General features: G+C 43.9%; 1 protein-coding gene across 1 annotated transcript in view; it reads right to left on the bottom strand.

Annotated features, from left to right (window-relative positions):
- LOC146178801 (putative sodium-dependent multivitamin transporter) overlaps positions 1 to 2,783 on the bottom strand; it is a 39,542-nt gene extending 36,759 nt beyond the window's left edge. The window contains exon 1 of the mRNA XM_084580038.1: positions 2,334 to 2,783. Coding sequence (XP_084436164.1) covers positions 2,334 to 2,714 — 381 coding nt within the window. The 5' untranslated portion in view covers positions 2,715 to 2,783. The remainder of the gene's footprint in view (positions 1 to 2,333) is intronic.
- Between the last annotated feature and the right edge of the window lie 17,479 nt (positions 2,784 to 20,262).

Here is a 20,262-nt window from a genome sequence, read left to right on the forward strand (position 1 = left end):
AAAACATAGTCGGGTAAGCAACATGTCAACATAATCAGAGAACTGTAGAAAGAGAAAAATGCGCAGCGATTTCAGCAAAAGGGAAAAACATGCACATCGCGCATGACAGACACTACAAAGCTGACCATGAATACAGAAACTAAAGCCAGAAAAAAGATGATAAATGAAACATTTGAGATCTTACAGACTCAGAGACACAGGTAAGAATCAAGTCTAGTTGGCTCTAGTTGGCTCTAGTTGGCTTTAGTGTCTAGTTGGCTCCACACGTCTTTGTAATAGGATATACACTATGTTTGACTTGTTTTGAATTTTGCATGCTCAAATTTCGAAACGCATCCATTTTTCCTCATAACGTATACTTGAGAGTAGCTGTTTGAAATTTGTCGATTCTATTTTTTTCCTTTCTTGCTGCCGCTGCCGCCTCCCTCAGTTCCCGCTGGCGTCCTTAGCCTAGACAAAAACAATTGCGATTGTTCTCACGAGCCTGGCGAAGCGTAGTGGTCACAGCACTCAGCTTGGGATCGGATGAATGGTGAGCCGACTATTGGCGGTGACGCGATTTTTTTCTTAAGCGTCAGTACAAAAGATGTTACCTGGCCACAGCGTTCTGGTAAGACATTCTGGTCACACGAAGCATAAGGTAAGAAATGCTTTCGCATTAAAGTAAAAAGGGGACGTCTTCTGACGGTACTATATGGAGTGTGAGTGGTATGTAAAAGAGCATTTTGTATGTAACAATAAGGAGTTCATTACGTTACAGCCAATTCGGCCATTAATACAGGCTGGCTTCAGGAGCACATTAAGAAAAATAACTTGCTCTCAGCAATATACACAATAATTTGTGATGATGCAATTACGCACAACAGTGCTACCTTTCAAAAATGTTTTTTGGTGTGAAAAGGACCATATACTCTTACAGGCATGTGAAATGTTTTTAACACTTTAGAATTAAAGGCAATACGTTGTTGCAAAATGTCAAAACTTAAGGATAATTATGCAGCTTTCCTGCAACACTAACGGTGAAAAGTAATGTTCAATCCGCATCGATTTGTAAGTGATCGTATCTGCATTTTCCAAGAAGTGACTGAGAGGAGTGCGGACAGGCAGAGTAAAAGGAAGTAATATCTGTTATCGAAATATCAGCGAAATTATACCTGGTGGCTAACGGAAACATTTCGGTCTACGTCTAGTAATGTGGCAGTCAGTATGCGAAGGCCGAATTGTACTCTGGAGTTCGGAAGTTTATTTTTGCGAACCAAGCCTCATTTGCCTACCAAGTACTCTGGCAAGCAACACGAAGAGGAGGGGTAGGGTCAAGAATTTGACTTAAAACAAATATATTCTTTCGCAAGACCGCGACTGCGGCAAACCGTTCACAGAACGTCCCACTGGACAAGTGATGATTCCTAACTGATTTGGCCACTCATTTCCCAAATCCGTAATCCATATTGTATTACCAGTTATTGTGTGAGCCTTCAGTTTGAGTACTATGTTCCTAAATACGCATTGTACTGAAACTACAATTTATTGTCAAACTTACCATTACATCAGCCTTCACGAGACACTTATCATTGCCAGCAAGAGATCTGGGGCATGGTGTACCATAAACTTCGTAACAGGAGACACTCAAGCGACCCAAAAAAGATGTCTCTTGTAACCAAGGTCTCTTGTAACCAAACATTCTTACCAATTCGCATGTGCAGCAGTTTAGATTTCCTTAGCTAAAATCTGTTCCATATCAGACTCCTGCTTTGTTGTTCTATGTCAGGAACTAAGAACGAGTGCCTCCTCTTGACTGGGAAGTCGAAATGTTATTATTGTTTCAGCCACTGTCATGACATTTCTCTGTGACTGAAACAACAGGGAGGAGGCACTCCTTGTCGATTCCTGACATGTTGCAACAAGGACGCGGATATGGAGCAGAATTAAGTTAAGGCAACCTAAACAGCCGCACATACAAGTAGGTACGAGTTAGCTGTGTTGCATGAGCGTACATGGGTTAATTGTGTCTCTTATAAAAGTTAACAAGTTACTTTCAGGACCTTCAAAAGTTGTTCTTAGTAACCGAGTGTCTCTGGTAACCATGTCTCTTGCATGCAATGTTGTTAACATGGCAAACATAGAAAACCCAGCCAAACCATTTTAAAGTGTCTCTTGTAACCATGTCTCTTGTAGCGAGATTTTACTGCAGTTCAAATTTCACCTCAAAATCTGTATCAGGATGATATAACTCTACAGCAATAATATATGCACTACTTTTTGCGTATCATACAGCTCTTCGTTGAAACTAGCTAGAGGCTGTATGCAGTTCTTCAATAGATGCACGTGCATACCTCGAATACTGATGTCACCTTCAGCCGGCAGAGAACAGGCAGAAAGAAGCAGACGATACATGGCGTAGTCATTGCTATCGCCACGTTGTCCCAGAGGAAGTGCATGCCATAGGCGTACTGGTGGGCTGACAAGCTGATCACCCCGACTCCGGATGCTCCAGATGCCAGCATGGAGATGGCGAGCGACCAAGTGGGAAGGCTTCGACTCCCCAAAAACACTTCCTCTTGTCGCGACTGAGGAGTGAGGGAATTTGAAAGTTCTTTGTCACAAGTCCGGCCTTTGTTCCTGCTACTCTTCCTCGTGGAGTAGTAAAGTCCCAGAGCTAGGCTTGACGCCGTGAAAGCAAAGAAGACCGCGTAGTCGGCAAGGTGCAGTGCCATTGCTGAGTGGCTCCTGCGTTTCCAAGTTGTCTTCCACTTTGGGCAGCGTGGCACTCTCAAACTAAGGCCAGTTTTGGTTACTGCACACTGCGAGGAAAACAACGCACATATCTTCAAAACGACTCACAAGGCCCAGCTATCAAATCAAAAATTGTTTTTAGAATTTGGGCCGTAGCAAACAATTTACTTAGATAAACGAATAATGTGCAGTGCTGCGCAAAAGAGGACAGACCACGCGATCCGCTGCGATTGGTGATTATCTATGTATAATTGCTTGCCAGACATAGGTACCCGTGCAAGCGGGCAAGCATATTATGAGGATTACTATATTCAATCATGAAAACAGCCACTGCGCCGTCAGAAAACGCTGGCATGCAGTTTTGTCAGACCGCGTGATCACACTTTTGCATAGCACTGTACATAAATATAACTTTTATATTAAATGAGCCCGAGGGTTACTTTTTTATTTATTTATTTATTTATTTATTTCAAAAATATTGCCAGCCTTCACAGAAGGCCTTAGACAGGAGCGGGATTGCATGCATTGTTAAAGAATAAAACACACAGCAGAAAATAAAAACCAGCTTAACAAAAGGAAAACCTAAGAAATCAAAAATCCTCATCCCAGTTTCGACCTGTCACGAAACAATGGATTAAAAGACTCACACATAAACACGCTATTCGTACAGTGAAAGTGACCGCCAAAAAGAAAAATTAAAAGAACAAAATACGTAATTAAAAGCATACATATAAAACCACATACGGAAAGAAATGGTAAGAGAAATACAGGAGCAAAATACCCGAACAGATAAAAAACGGCAAACCGCGTGTACGAGAAATGCCAAGAGTAATAAAGAAGCACTACACGCGAATATATCAAGAACAATTTTTCAATTCTGATAGCAGAGACTCGGCGGTCGGGCATTCGGCATGTCAGCAGAAAGTGCGTTCCACTCGCGGACTGTTTAAGTGAAGAAAGAACTTTTAAACACGTTGTTTTTGCAGGTGTATTCTTTCATTTTTTTAGAATAATTTGCACGCGTATTGCGCGAATAACAGGTTCGATATTTAGCTTCTGGTTTATTCCTAGCTTAGAATGGTAGAGAAGATGCATGTACTTCAGTCGTTCATGAAAGCGACGTAACTGCAGAGGATCTAAATTAGCTTTTTGCACTAGAGCAGTTGCTGAAGTGTACCAACTGTACGAACTATAAACAAACATTGCTGACTTTTTCTGGATGTTTTCGAGTTTGTTAATATTCATTTTAGTATAAGGATCCCATACTGCTGAAGCATATACAAGAAGTGGCCTGATAAATTTTGGTAAGCTAGAAGTTTTTTTTCTTGAGTATACTGGCGTAGGGTTCTCCGCAAGTAACTTTTTGCATCGCCTTTTTTTCAATGTCACACACATGTTCATTCTATCCGAGATCGGAGGTTAGAATTACACCTAAATATTTATAACATTTAAGGAATGCTAGGAGGGGATCATTAATGGAGTAGGGAAAGGTTAGGGGCTCACTTTTACGAGTGATTGTCATTGCTACTGTTTTCTTCTTATTTATTTTCATTCGCCATGTTGTGCACCATTTTTCAATGTTAGCTAGCGATATATTTAACTCAGACTGGTTATTTGAATGTTTAATTGCAATGCAGTCATCTTCGAAAAATTTTATTTTCACGGACACATTGCTGATGATATCGTTAATAAATACTACATAATAAATGCATTGAGTGACTGTTGACAACAGTCATGACATCGAAATGTTGTGTGAAAATTGTTCAAAGATTGGCACCGTCCTGCATTTTCATCTGCTCCTTAAAGTAGACTCAAAAGAGCCGACCGAACACTGCACCTAGAAGTAGACGAACCGCTGCCCATTCCTAACAAGCATCTCTTGCATTTACGGATAGTAGATCAGTGTGTACACAAAATCTTTTGCTCTAATGGTGGGTGACACAAAGACCTACTTATGCTTCGTATGAAAGGTGACCCAAGCAGGACGGTATGGCAAGCAGTGGACAGATCCAGGCGCTTTGACCCCTGCGTATCATTCGAGCAACGCACCGGCAGCCGCAGGATATGGCAGACGCGACAGGCGATCTCCGCCAAAAGGAAGAAACCCAACACCGCACGCAAAATGCTGCACGCCGCTGACCTCACCACTGAAGATTTGAAGGAGGCTGCTGCAAACGCGTTTTTCCTTGAACCGACCACATCTGAATACCCGAGTGTTTTTGACCCCCAGCCAGCACCTAGAAACTGAGGGCCAAACTTTCTTTTGACGCTTCAAGAGCCTACTCTGCCCCCGAATGCCATCAATGCGCAATGCGCGCCTCTTAAAGACGGCATCACGTGGCAAATGACCAACAACATTGGCAAACTAGAAAAACTGTCTACTTTGCATCAGCTGAATATAATTTGGCGCACATATGAGCTCCCAGCGAAGTGGAAACATTTGTAGTTTGCCCAATATCCAAACCAGACAAAATGCCGAGCACTATCGCCAACCTTATTCCAATTTCACTGATGTCGACATTGTGTAATCTCCTTGAACGCATGCTCTACTTCAATTCTGAACTCCGCAGCGGGGGTGCAGGGCATGGTACAGCGCTCGACTGCTGTGCAAGGATGTGGGATCGAGACCGACCGCGGTGGCTGCCTTTCGATGGAGACGAAATTCAAGACTCCCATGTGTTGTGCAATGTCAGTACACGTTAAAGACCCTCAGGTGGTCGACATCTTCGAAGCCCTCCACGATGACATCTTTCATAGCCTGAGTCGCTTTGTGACATTAGACCCCATGAACCAAACTAAACCTACTTCAATATTGCAGAGGCTGCCTTCTGGCCGGACCTCTGCGCGCTGCATAACCACATGCTGGTCGTTGGCGGTCGACGAGGTTGTTGTTGTTGTTGCGACTGTAGGAAGATGGAAAAGAAAATGCACGGGCCTGCTCTTGTCTCTGTAGCTGAGCTACCTGCGAGGCCTCGTGCAGAGAGGTGAAATTATACAAAGAAACCAAAAAGGGAGAAAGAAAGAAAGAAAGAAAGAAAGAAAGAAAGAAAGAAAGAAAGAAAGAAAGAAAGAAAGAAAGAAAGAGAGAAAGAAAGAAAGAAAGAAAGAAAGAAAGAAAGAAAGAAAGAAAGAAAGAAAGAAAGAAAGAATAGAAAGAAAGAAAGAAAGAAAGAAAGAAAGAAAGAAAGAAAGAAAGAAAGAAAGAAAGAAAGAAAGAAAGAAAGAAAGAAAGAAAGAAAGAAAGAAAGAAAGAAAGAAAGAAAGAAAGAAAGAAAGAAACGCTACGAGGTCCTCTGAAGACTCCGACATATGGCAGTGGACCTTACAGAAATATTTGCCTCCGTTACACACCAGGCAATACTTGTTGCTCTACAGGAGACCGGGGCACCGGGCTGGAAGTACGGATTGGGAACTTTGCGCGGTGTCATTCTTTGCGAACCGAAGTTTTGAAATTTTTTATTTAACCAGTGCAAGAACAGAAAGTTTTGAAGATCTTGAGAGGAGTGCCGCAAGGAGCTATTTTGTCGCCAGTCATGTTTAAATGTGGTGATGCGGAACCTGGCAGTGAACCTAGGCATAATTAACCTCGGATTGACTCTCTACGCTGATATGAGATCACACTGTGGATGCATACCAACAAAACTCATCTCACCATAGAAAACGTGAGCGATAGCATGCAGCAAGCAGTAGACACCTCTTGGCCACCGGTATTCAACCATCGCTAGAGAAGAACGAACTTCTTCCAGTGGGTGGTTAAGACTCGGAAAGAGACAGTTTCGTTCAAACTGTGTCTTCAGCTCAAAGTTCTATTGGGTAGCCAATACACGGAAAAGATATTTTCTTTCAAACTGTGACCTCAGCCCAAAGCATGCCCTCAAGAGCAATGGGTGCGGATATTGGGAATATAGTTTAGTAAGACCGAAGCACCGAAGGAGTGGTTACATCTGCTCCGATTCGTATGGCGGCAGCAGTTTAATTTTGTTAGGCGCATGGACAGTCGCTTTGGAAGCGTCGTAGCCCTCGTTAGCAACACCCAGCCATATTCAATTCTAAGGAGTGTTATGGAGAAACATTCTTCCACTTGAACGAAATGCACTACAGACAGCCGGGGCCCTCAATTTCGAGGACCTGAATGCAATCGCAGGACTGCCGGGACGCACGCAAATCAGGAGACTATATCCGTACACTGGTCTGCCACTGTTAAAAGCTTTCATCGAGGCGCCTAATGAGCGCCACGAAGCCCGACGATGGAATACAGTGGCAAGTCTCAAACTACCTCATAACTATCTACCACATGATGCAGCAACAACACATCAAATGTATGACCCCCCAATCCCAAGACTTTGAGTCATGGTGGGACGTGTTGGTGAGGCTTCCCATACCGCTGACCCACAAATGCAAGGCAGAAGACCACTGGGATGAATGCAAACTAACGTAATTGTGCTCAGACCAGAGAGAAAGCAGTGTTTACATATTTGGCCTATGACCCATCGGCAAACCGGGCAACACTAGCTGTGGTGTCACCTCATGGTAACCACAAAATTACGCATCAGTACGACCACACTCCCAGCTCCGCTAAAACTGAGCTTTCAACGACTTTGACCGCAGTTCAGGAAATAAGAGGATGCACTCAGTGAAATGCGAGGATTTGGAGGTCGAGTTGTCATAAATACCGACAGGCGAACACCGCTCGAACGTCTTGGAGGCGCTCATAGAATCGGTGCAAGATTGGACAACATCAAAACCTGGCCCCACGTAGCCGTTCGAGACCATAGCTCGGAGGTGAGAGTGAACTGGTCACTAGGACACGCGGGCAGCGTCAGCGAGCGAGATTATGAACGTCGACCGCTCACTCTCGGCGCACATGACCCGGCCCGTAATGAAAGACCTTGACCCGATATCGCTTGTCAGCACGACCAGACAATAAGTATAAAGCGTGAACTCTGGTCAGAGACTATTGTTTTCATTCACTCAAAGCACGGTTAAGAGCACCACAATCGTGGCGCGCTAATGCGTCAATTACATTATATTTTAGTACTTCCCGGGCTATCTTTATGGCTTGGAAGAAAGATACACCTGAGGCTTTCTTTATTGGAAACAAATGAAAGGGGGGTTTCAGAAGGTGCTCTCGAACTTCGCAAATCACATTTACTGTCTAAAGGCGATGGTCAGTAAATGAAAAAATTGTCGTAATTACTAATTACTCAATTACAAAACAAAAACAATGTATGTGGTGCGCCAGATATCTGGCAGCTGTATGCAAGTAGTTGCTCTGGCCCTGCCTGAAACGTAGTATTTTTAACCCTTGGCTAAAGTCCTAGCGCCCTTTGTATTTCCGATGCAACATTTTCGCCCTGTCTTTCCTACGTGTGTCAAGAAGAGATGAGTGCATATTTCGAGGCATAGGGAGGATTAGTTTAACAGGAATTCCCACCTGAAAGTCTTTCTTCTGCGTGGAAGTGTCCCAACTGCTTGGGGATATATCTACCCGTTTTTGTGCTCGTTAATCGATAAAACTGCGCGGTGAGCGCCGATTCTATGAGCTTGTGTATGGTATGTAGTGGTTATACTCTTTTTGGCAATAACACGCAGGTCTGCAGACTTTACAGAAGAAAATATCTATAACCGTATAGGAAGCTGAACAAGAAAGAAGACACAGCATGAAGGCAGTTGCAGGTGGGCACCTTTCCGAGCCCAGCCCCACTCAGTAGATTCTGCCGGGCTTAAAAGGTGGCCAATGTAATGCCTATGGAGAACGGGCGACCCTAGCCTATATTATGTGGGCATCTGCTTAATAGACCATTTTAATGGACAGTAAGGAGTCATGGGGGTTTTGTTACGCAGCAAGCACCTCGAAGGGCAAAACCCCACCATCAGACAAGTCTTAGAAGCCACGAGGTGCCAAGGAATCTCGGCCATCTGATAAGGACGGGATGACAAGGCTAGCCTTTCGATAATTGATCTGATAACAGTAAAGTTTTTCTTTGCTATCATATGCTAGCTGTGCAGGGTAGCGGCGGTTTACTAGCATTAAGGAGCTGCACAATATTGCCTAAGATACTTTTACCGCACGGTTGTGTTGCAACACAATTCTTTGCATTATCATAGATATAAAAGCCCCGCGTTAATTATAAGATTTATTTACCATTCATTATGATCGTTTTTCCGTTCTGCATGCAGTCGTGCTAATGATGGCGTTCTAGTGCCTTACATCTGAGAAACATTTTGAGCACTTAGCAGCATTATTTTTTTGTCTACGGCTCATATGTAATTCCAATGCGGTCTTCAGTCACCTTCCCAGCCATTGCGAACCTCGCAAATTTGCCTCTGTTGTTGCCTGCGTAGGGTGCGCCAATGACATCAACAAGATATCGCTGTGTGCTCTTCAACAGCTATAGGAAACAAATTTTATAGCGCGTTATTTATAAACACCGCTGCGTTATGATTGTTTCCTTATATGCTTGGAAAATATATTTCCTCTCATACTGTTGCGCCTGCATGTGACCTCATGACACACCTTTTTAAATCATCCACATGCATTGTTACACATGTAAAAAACAGCTCCAAATCGATGCTAGGCGGACCACAAGTAAATTTTGGTATGCTTTGGCGTTTATTAGAGTCCTAAAGAGGCATCGACTATGAGGTACACCGTAAAGAACGGGTCCAGAAATTTCGGAGGCTGAGCCCCTTCTGTGTGCACAAAACAGTTTTGCTCATTGTGTTAAATTGAACAAATGTTAACTGAAAAGCAGCTCCGATGACTTCAGCCAGAAGACTATTGCTGCATTGAGTTGAAAATCATTTGTTAGATAAGAAAACGCAGAGCCACTGAGGGGAAGAACTGACATTCTTCTGTTACTGCAGGGTCGCCCGTCATCTCACAGTACTCTGATCAGGCCAGTGAGGGAGCCGGACTTGCCAAATAATATTTGTTTGTTAGAGGTCATTGCTAGAAACTAACTGTAGCTCAGACGGTGGGGTTCGACCTCGGAGTTTCCAGCATTAAAGCAGACCGATCGCAGACAAGATGGAATAGGCCGCCGCGAGCTAGAACTGTGCTGTGGGAGGTAACTTTGTCCTCTTCGTACCGACGCTGGTAAGCTATATATAAAATATGGTGTGTAAGACGCATGGGCGAGGAGTTTTTTCAGTCCCTCCTTACATCGGGCGAAATTGGTCTTGCGCCTAAAAGTAGTCTGTGATCACGTGCATATGATGCTGGCTGAAGTTGCGAAGACTGGACCGTGTGTTGCACACAAGAGAGAAAGAAGGGGCATGTTGGCCGCCAGAGTTTGAGTAAGGATGCAACAGGGTGGCGGGGAAGTAAATGTGCAAATTCCCCTTACCAAGGAAGCCGCGGCGTATGCCACCGCATTGCCCCTGACTCGTCCGTGTGACCTGGAATCCATTGAATGACAATAGTTCTGTTGAAGTTGGTGGCGTTTGAAGAGGCGCTGTATGGCCGTGGTTTTTGCATCTACCAAACTGGGAGTAGCAATTACAAAGTGGTCTTCATGTGAATCAGTACGAATGCGTATCGACTCAGTTTCAATGCAAGGCACCCCCGGGAAGGCTTCCTGGACAGCGACGAGTTCCGCATGAATAGGGGTTACCCTGTCTTAGGTGGCAGGCTAAGTGCCTGAAAGGGAAGAGTTGTCATCACATACCCAGATCACTGCAAATATTTGGCGTGTACTACCATACTGACTGGCGACGAATAGTCTGGAGTAGTGCCAGCCAAAGACGCTTTAGCTGACGGATCTATTTTGGGGGCTTTTCCGGCAAGCGATAGGATGGCCGAGGATGCGGATTTGCCAATTTCAGGAGGCGATGGTGTTGTCGTCGATGAGAAAATAGACCTGCATAGGGTGGATGGCTTTTTTGTTCTCTGTCAATGCTAATCAGTTCCGTTTTATGTGGAGCGAGTTCGAGGCCACGCTTGGTTAGGGTATCTTAAATAGAAAGAAGAGCAGCTTGAAGTTCGCTCTGCGTAGAATACTGGTCGATGCAGTGCGCTGCCACAGTCCCAACAGTTATATCATCGACATATATAACAAATCATGAACTTGGTCCACGTTCAAGATTATCGCCGGTGCTTGTCATGACCAAGCTAAAGAGTATGGGTCCTAAAATGAAACCCTTTGGGCCAACTGTCATCCAAGTAACAGGTTTTAGGTGCCCATCCTGAAGCCTTGTCACGTAACTGAATGAGTCTAGATTAAAACAATTGCTGGACCAGCGTTGGGCGCGAGTACTAGGAGAGCGTTTGGTATGTGGCTCCAGGATAACCTCACGGTGCATATTGTTAAACAACATGTGTATCGATAGCCAGACAATAGCCATTAGGTGCTTTATGATTATTTGCATTCAGATCTCTTCTAGAAAAGCCAAACAAAGTCATGAGCCCCGAGGTTGAAGCGGAAGCTGGCTTGGGCTGGATGAAATGTAGGACTGACTTATTCGATGTAGTGACTAATTCGAGTATGCTGCTGGCACTCGATGTATTAACAGAGCTGTAAAAAGAGGGCGACCGGGCAAGTGGGAGGTCTTTGGCGGGTATTAAGATGAGGAGAATAAGAGGAAGCTTAAAATAATCCGGTACCGTTCTGTCGTGCCAGTAAGATTTAATAATGTCAAGAAGGGGTCCTAGGCTGCCGAGTAGATATTGCCAAATTCTTGCCAACTGATTCGGTCCTACCCGAGTGCGGCGGGAGCTCGACCTCTTCCGATTACTCAGTAGAGTTAGTATTATTACGAGTCGGTCATTGGGCACTCAGAACTATATGAGGGGAAGCTCCGCATTGAGGGAACTGTTTGTAGCTGAGGTCCTCAGGATGTTGATTGTTACCGCAATCCCGACATTCTGCGGGAAACGAGCATCGAACATGGCCAATGCAGTGACAGAGGCGCGGGCGGTATTCACGGGGTCGTGTAATTTCGTAGCCTAATACAATAGGCGAAAAGGTAGTGCGTCTGATGCAAAGGTCAGAAGTAGCAAATTGTTCTTTCCGAGCGTGCGCGCCGCTGTAATCTCTGCTTTCTTGCACCGGAGATCTGTTATGGCGCCATCCTTTGTGAGGCCTTGTCTAATTCTGGAACACATAGCGGGCTGACAGCCGTAGGCTGCTTCTGTGGCGACCTGTCCACATGAAACGCTTGGAGAGAATTTCGCATTCGCTCGACTAAGCTGGTGAGTGTGGAAAGCTTCCTGAAGTGTTCAGCGCCCCTGACGGTGGTGCGGATGCAATTAGCGTCAGAATCAAAACGAAGAATAGTCATGCTGGTAAAATACTGAGAAGGAGACCTTTGTTCTATTGCATCGATAATAGCCTGTTTCGGAATGCTTGTCACATCAAATCTCTTAGTGGCCTAATCAGAGTCGTTAAATGAAGACGGCTCACCCGTTTTGTCTGCAGGCGTTGGGAGGACACTTGACGCTGGCGATAATTCAGAGTCATGCTGCATCCTGCAGCCATCGTAACAGAGGCAAAAGTGCTTGCAAACGCAATCAGAGGAAACACGTCAATCTGCTCGTGCACCGCCGGCGAGTGTGAGTAATCATTTGTGGCATCTGACACAGCGTCCAACTGCTAGTGTCCCACAGGTAATGGCGGAAAATCAGAACTCAGAATAGCTTGGCTCATTTCTGGGATCATAGTTAGCGTTTTTCTCGAATTGAAGGTAGCCGGGCATAAAACGTTGCAGTTAGGCAACAACTTCCGGACCAGCTGTGGCGGCTGCGGTCCGGGAACAGCAGTGGTCGGGGTTCGCCTTGACTGCGTCGATTAGGCTTGGGGCAGTCACGTCAGGAATGGTGGAAAAGAAACTCAATTTCATTACATTCTATGACAACGGCCCAAAAGGCTACGTGACTCGGGCAGGTACTAACAGCGAAAGGGTACTACGCTCTGCCGTATTCCCTGCCGACTGCTCCCTGATTTAAGGAGATATTGGTTTGTATTGGCTGGCAGCCATGCCTAAATTCGGATAACTAACAGTAAAATAAAGCCGATAACGAATTAATGGTGACCGAAAACAAGCATTTCGCGTAAACATCATTCAGCGCACAAAGCACCGGTACGGCTACTACTATCACCATCGATTCTAATCAGAAAATTTAAATTCTCATGCAAAAAATCTAGTAAATCAAGAAATTCGCGAATGTAGCCATCACATGTAGAGAACTAACACAAATTAAAACGTCAGTGCTCTATCTGCTTATAAATTCTGATTAGTTTGTTTATGGAAGATCGTGGTGGCAACCATGTGCCTTTAAATTTGTGCAGAGCATTTCAATGTGCGCTCTAAATCATTATTTCAGAATATTTACATGTACTTACTTATTTACAATTGTAATTAATAGTTTCGTAATTCTTTCATGACGGCCTAGGCTTTGATGAACCAAACCCGTTTTTGTAATCCATGCAAGCTGCATATAGAGATTGCTGATATTTTTCAAATATCGCTACCATCGAAATAATAGTGTGAGAATGCTCTTTTCTCGAGCAGCGTTATAGAAAACCTTTCTTCTAATGGGGTCTGAAGTGGTCCTGATATATTAGCTTTTAGTTTAGTAAATATCCTCGGGGACATCGCATATTAACCTGAGCGGTCTGCTGTTTTTTAAAGTTCTTTACTTCCTGTTGAGATCCGCTTCGGCCGAAGTCATGAGAAATTGCATATACAGGGTGGGTTTTTTCTCAAGCGCTATCCCCTTGTCATCCATCGATATATTTGTAGTCATCTAATCCTACCAAGCCTCATTAACCGTTTTCAATTACCGCAAACCTTCCTTCACTTCCTCCATCGTTAGCAGTAAAATGTGCCATTGCTCTTATTGCTTATCTCTTTCTAATTACTTCCGCTGCAGTAGAGCTCCTCGACCGCTTAAACTATCATATCTATATTCCTAGTAACAATTGCTTCCTTGTTTTTCAGCGCATGCATATAATTTCCGCTTGGCGTTAATTTTATATTTATAGCTTTGGGGGAGCTTTCATTCTTTAAATCATGATTGACTCTCTAACTATTATAATTCTTCATGTCTGGAGCCTTCCGCACGTTACTTCAGTAGTTAGTCTAGTTATACTCCTTGAATGAGGGTGGACGCATTCATGCTTTGGTGTCTGCCGTCCAGATACTTCCTGTCCTGCCTGGCGCTGAAAAGCCGATCGAAGGGGTAACGCGTGCGTCACAACTTCCGGGGCCCGCCTGCACCACCCGTGGCACCATTCGCTCAACTGAACCCATCTTTTATATTTGGTGCAGAATGTATATCAATGCTCCTAGTTTGCACCAGGCATCAGTTAACACCTTCGCTCAAATAAAATGCGAGCCTGGCTCTCAATTTAAATCACGTGCTCCTTCGATAGGCTTGAATCATATAAAATACCAGAGATTCAGTTGTCATTAGTAGGAAGTTAAACGAAAGACTGCTGGCCTTCTGAGAGGTTAGCGAGGAGGTAGCCATCTTGGGAACCCGTAGCTTGTCCGCGTGCCTCTTCAGAAGAGGGCCAACGTCCTTGCATTTACAGAACAAGAACAGAAGCTAAGTTAATTTAGGTGCACTCAAAGAGCTCATGCGGGAAACAAACAATACAGAAAGGCCTATTGTATAGCAACGAACACAATACTTGCCGACGCTTGTTAATGCGCACCGTTAGAAGCCACCGCATTCGCCTGTCGGTGTCGACGCGCTACGGCCAAGCAGGTTACTCGGCGCACAGTCAAGTTAACCGTGGCCGAAAGTAGCGGTTGCCGCAGTTTACGTTCTCGTCGAATACATTCAGCGTAGCTGAGTTATTTATGACGATTGCAAAAGAGTTAAGCCGCGTGCGTGTCATTTGTCCCACTTGCGAGTGACTGCAGCCGCGCATTGTTCTCTTCTCGGCTGCAGCATAATTTCCAGCAGTGACTGTGGTGTTCTCACTGCTGCTACAGCTGCGTTCACGGGTTTGGGCGCATACAAATCCCAGCTGTCTCATGCGCCACACTTGTATACTCGCAGGTGGTCAAAACTGAGATTTTTTTTTTCTTCTTACCGGACTAGTAGTGCGGGAATATTTCCTGTCTCGTTCTCAGGGACCGTTTTTCCGCTAAAGGACACGATTTATTCTTCCGGACTACTTCTTTTTGTACACAGGGAGGAGCGACATGTGCTCTGCGTGCACAGTTGCTGTCCGAACATTTACACCGCCGTTTCATAAAGAGTGTCGGCGAAGAGAATAAAATATTATGCTGCTATTGACTTCCCCAGGATATTAAGTTGCCGCCTATGTAATATTGTGTTTTTGTTTCACTGCGATTACAGGGATTCGCGCTTCAACGCTTATAAGCGCGAGACAAGGTCAGTGGAGTGGTACGTATTTTGCCCGGACAGTGCTACCTGGCTTGGCTTCGTGTTCAGCAAAATCACACATATGGCATTTACGTCATTTTTGACTGAACATTATTTTAATAGAAACCGACTTGAAGAAGAGTGGAACAAATGATGGGCGAGCAAAGGTGGTATGCAGAGAACAGAGGCTCGAAGAAGGTTGTATATTAAGGAAGAAAAGCTAAAGCAATGCTGGATTAAGCGTACTCAGGAGCTTCAGATGAGCTCACAGGTGGCCAGGAAGACAGAAGGTGTGGGAAGCTGTGGGAAGTAAGAAATCAATGCAGTCAAGCCAGAAAGCTCGGCTGGTTGGTGTGTCATCGTTACAAAAAAAAACGACTAGCGCATTTAGCGCCTTTACCTTTCGTTCTGTCTTTTATGTATGCGTCCTTGTTAAATTCGCGTCTTTTTTTATTAATGAAAGCAAGAAAACTGAAGGACAAAAAAAGAAACCAAAGGGGAAAACCGGACATAAATGAGTGCAGAAAGCAGGATGCGTATTGAAAATTGTAGGAGAAGAAAATAAACCAGATTAAATGAGAAACAGGTAGAAACAGATCAAATGATACGGACGCAGTGAAAATGAAAAAAAAAAATCAAAAGACAAAATTTCGGTAAAAACGAAAATAAAGGAAATATGACAGAAACTGTAACATGGAAGAGAAAGAACAAGGAAGACTACAAAGCTAATATCCACGAGAAAAAGTAACAATAAATTTGAAAAAAAGCAGGGGGCACTTATACTGCGCCGTTAAGGGTTATGACGCAATTGTATTTCAAACACACACGGATAATTTTCTCACTTTCTAATTCACTTTTTCTGTTTGAAATTTTCTCTTTTTTTATACACCGATAGTCACCATCAGCAAGCACTGCATTTCCATTCTGAGGAGTTTCATACCGATGAAGGAAATTTTCATTTTTTGAATTGTTTCAGTTACTAATTGATCAAGTACACACTCTAAACATTTTAAATTAAAGTAATCAACTATTGGCTTTTCATTCTGAACCTTCTGACACTTTGAACCCGCCTCTATTTTCTAATGTTTTCATTTTTTATTTTTCTTTATTCATCAGTCAATTGACTTGAATAACTTGATTAAGCGGCCATAACTTGAGCACACCAATCAATCATTAATCACTACAATCACACATAAAGAAAATTATAGGGTCATTGACCAACTCAAAGTTTAAACAAACGTAATGACATTTCGGCAGCCCTACGGCTTCCTTGTTCACAATGGGGAAACCAGACATAAAGCATGCGTTTATAGCTTCTTCAAAATGCATAGTAATGACCTTGCATAATGAGATGGTAGATTCCCTTGCGTCCGATTGAGTGTGCCATGAGTGGTCTGAATCATCAAAGACTCTAGATACAAACATCTAGAAGCAGTCCGTTCTCTGGCAAGCACACGTGCCTCGTCCCAGTTGATGGCGTGTCCAGTATCTTGCTCGTGTTCGGCCAGAGCGTTAGTAGCACTGTGTCTTTTCAACACATCTTTTTGTGCTGCTGTACCCGTTTGCACGAGTTTCCTGATTCTCCGATATAACTACGGTCGCAATCTGCGCACAGAATCATATACACGACATTTCCATTACTGGTTTTCTAGGCAGCCCCTGATTGTTTCCGACGCGTGGTGCCGACCACTATTACTACTACTACTACTACTACTACTACTACTACTACTACTACTAGTAGTACTACTACTGCTACAGATACCACTTCTACTACTACCACTGCTACTACTACTACTACTACTACTACTACCACTTCTACTAATACCACTGCTACTACTACTACTACCACGCCTACTACTACTACCACTGCTACTACTACTACTACTACTAATACTACCACCTATACTACTACCACTGCTACTACTACTACTACTACTACTACTACCACTCCTACTATTACTACCACTGCCTAATACTACTTCTACTACTACAACTGCTAATACTACTACTACTACTACCACTTCTACTACTACGACTGCTACTACTACTACTACTACTACTACTGCCACTGCTACTATGGTACTACTACTACTGCATCCACAATCACCAACTACCCCTAGTACTACCACGACAACTACCAATACTACTGGTGGTTTCCTCTTAGTATCTTATTATTATTATTATTATTATTATTATTATTATTATTATTATTATTATTATTATTATTATTATTATTATTATTATTATTATTATTATTATTATTATTATTATTATTATTATTATTATCTGTCCAATACCAATACTGCTATTACTACTATTACTACCGCTACTACCACTGCTACTACCTCTACTAATGCCGCTACTACCACCGCTACCACTATCGCTCTACTACTGCTACTACTATCACTGCAACTACCACTACTACCTCAACTGCTATCGCTACTGGTACCACTACTACTACTACCAGCAGTGTTGCTGCTGCTACTACTACTACTACTACTGATACTAGCTGCTACTACTACTACAACTACTACTACTACTACAATTATCCAAGGTTTCTCAGCCAGTCGTTCATTCTGGAACAATCTGCCAGTCATCTCAGCCACCAGATGAGACAAGCTTGAATATTTTTGTTGAGGCATGAAACCGCAGACAAAGCGCATCTCGCGTGTTCGTGCCGCCTCCTTCTTAGAAGACCATTCTAAAGCTCTCTCATTCTTCCCCTTCTATGTTCTCCTCCTCCATGCTTACTTCGGCAGCCTGTATTCCCCAACCTCTCACTTGTGTGGCCATGCATGAAGCGTATGATGAACACTTGATCATGCAATCGATGTAGGCTTATAAATACACTGATCTTGTTTATAATGATTCTGACTAATTGCTTCTTCAACAAACCCCCTTTTTAAGCTCCGCAAATGACAAACTATGCTGCGTGCATAGACAAGTGGCTTCGTTTTTGGCTAACGTGCGGCAGCGTATATTTTAATCAAACATCGTACTACTGGCTGACCGGTGGGTTTCAGACATTACACCAGCTGCTTCCTGCATGTGCATCGGCCCGCTGCCGGTTAGAACTGAGCACAGAGAGGTTGGAAACTTTTTTCATTCGTAGAGCGTTGGAAGAATCAAAAGCTTAACACAAATATAGAAAACGGATTACTCATCACATCTGTTTGGGTTTAGCGGCAATTTCTGGCTCCGCGTCAGTGTTTCTGGCTGGTGCAAAACAGGAACTGCTGAGAATAAAAGCGACAGAGTATTTTATGCTTCTAATGTGTACCTGGAATGCACAGGTGCACTCCTACGTACACGAAACTGACAGCCGTAGAGCATGAATCGGTGGATTTTAGTAGAGTCGCATTGGAATCAGAGGGATATTTAGGCGATTTGTCCCGAAACTTGTTTCAGTCTTATTTGGATGCATTTCCATTTGAGTTAGGTTTTTCCTGTGCTCCGCATTAAATCAAGTTGACTGCTGCGCTGATTGCAGCCATTTCTGCACTCTACTAATACTCAATCACTGCTATGATCTCCTCTTGCCCGCCTGATTGAAGTTTACTTTGCTGTCTAGTATACTTTAATCCTGAAACCTCATGACGGAGAAGCATGTTATTTCCCGTCCCCTGGGGCTGAATTCTGGAAGGACTCATGCAAAGTAAGTATCTATTTTCCGTTTAGTTAGGCGTGGCAGCATGATCATACGAAAACAACAAGTGACCAAAAGTGCAAACCTCTCACTCATGACACGCACCTTTACTAGATGGCTGAGAGATGCTATCAATGACCGCGATCTTTCGCTATTGAGCCGCAGGTGTCTCATCCCTAGAAAGCTTGGAAGTCGCACAAATGTCACCGAACATTGGTGACTGACGCGCTGACGGCCTAATTGATTAGAAATTAAAACCTGATGGTGAACCAATGTAAAATATGCTTTCTGGATGTAATATGGTGTGTCGGTACACGTCTAGCATTTTCTGCATTGCTAAAGAAAGCAAAGATGACACCATCGCCCAGCTGATGCTCAATTTTTCAGTCTTGTTTTAAGGCAACCCCATGTGGTCTCACGAAAAAGGACAGTATCTCTTCAATCGTTGCAGCGCGTTTCGTAGCGTTTTCATTTTCCTGCTCCTAATTCATGCAGTGACATTTTTCTTGTTCATACATTGCCAACACTTAGTAGGCTCGGCATCGTGCGCCTGTTTATAGTAACCTCATTTCTCATGATATTCCATCCGTACTCAGGCATCAGCCTAGGTCCTGTTGCTGCCTTGGTGACCGCGTTCCTACTGTCCGAAAACCTAACCTACCAACCTCACCTGTTGAATTTACATTACACTGTTCTTAAGTATTATTTCGCTCTCGGCTTTTCGTACTTCGAATTTCCCCAAAACCGATATTCCCGCGTACAGCCTCGTTCATTGACGTTCCAGGAGCACCCAGAGTCTTCCCCATTTATTTCTTTAATCTCAGGCCTTTTCACGACATCCGACTACAAAACTGTCTCACGTGCACTTAATTGAAACCATTTGTTGTTTGAAATACCCAGCCTGCATAAAGACGCCTCCTGCAGGGATAACCCTCGCACCTTCTCCACTAACCTTGCATTCCCTCGTCGTTGTGGCAGCGCTGCACGAACGGCAGTGACGTGCCTGGTGGCGGCGATGCGACGGTTACTAGAACGCTTTGCTTAGAGCAGCTCTTATTGTGCTGGCGCGACTGGAAGCCTGCATGTTTTTAAACCTTGGTGCCTTCGGTACAGTTGTGTGAAATGATTGTGACCAAGCATTCGCGGAACGCCTGACACTCCCCGCGCGGCCTCGACGTTTTTGTTTTATAAATGACATCGCTTTTCTCCTCGCCGCTCGCTCTTTTGATGAAAACAGGTGTAACTGGTGATCTTTTTGCATTGTGTAGCTGGAGCTAACCGTCCAGTGATAGTGGTTGAGCGCGCGGAAGCTGCGTGTTATATGCCAACAGCTACGAACGCGAATATGTCAAAAAACAGAGCTGGAGCCTTAAACTAATGGGGAACTCAGTGTTAACCGCGGTGATGTCATTAAGTCCGCAGTTGCATCCGGTGCCGCACCGGCCTGGAACGTCACTACTCTTTCTCTTTTCAACCCCATGCACAATCTCACTTACTTTCATGCCCTGTTTGAAGCCACATATTGTGAGCCCAGCTGCATACA

This window comes from Amblyomma maculatum, chromosome 9 (genome assembly GCF_055883805.1).
Source record: "Amblyomma maculatum isolate TAMU_Amacu chromosome 9, ASM5588380v1, whole genome shotgun sequence".
NCBI lineage: Eukaryota > Metazoa > Arthropoda > Arachnida > Ixodida > Ixodidae > Amblyomma > Amblyomma maculatum.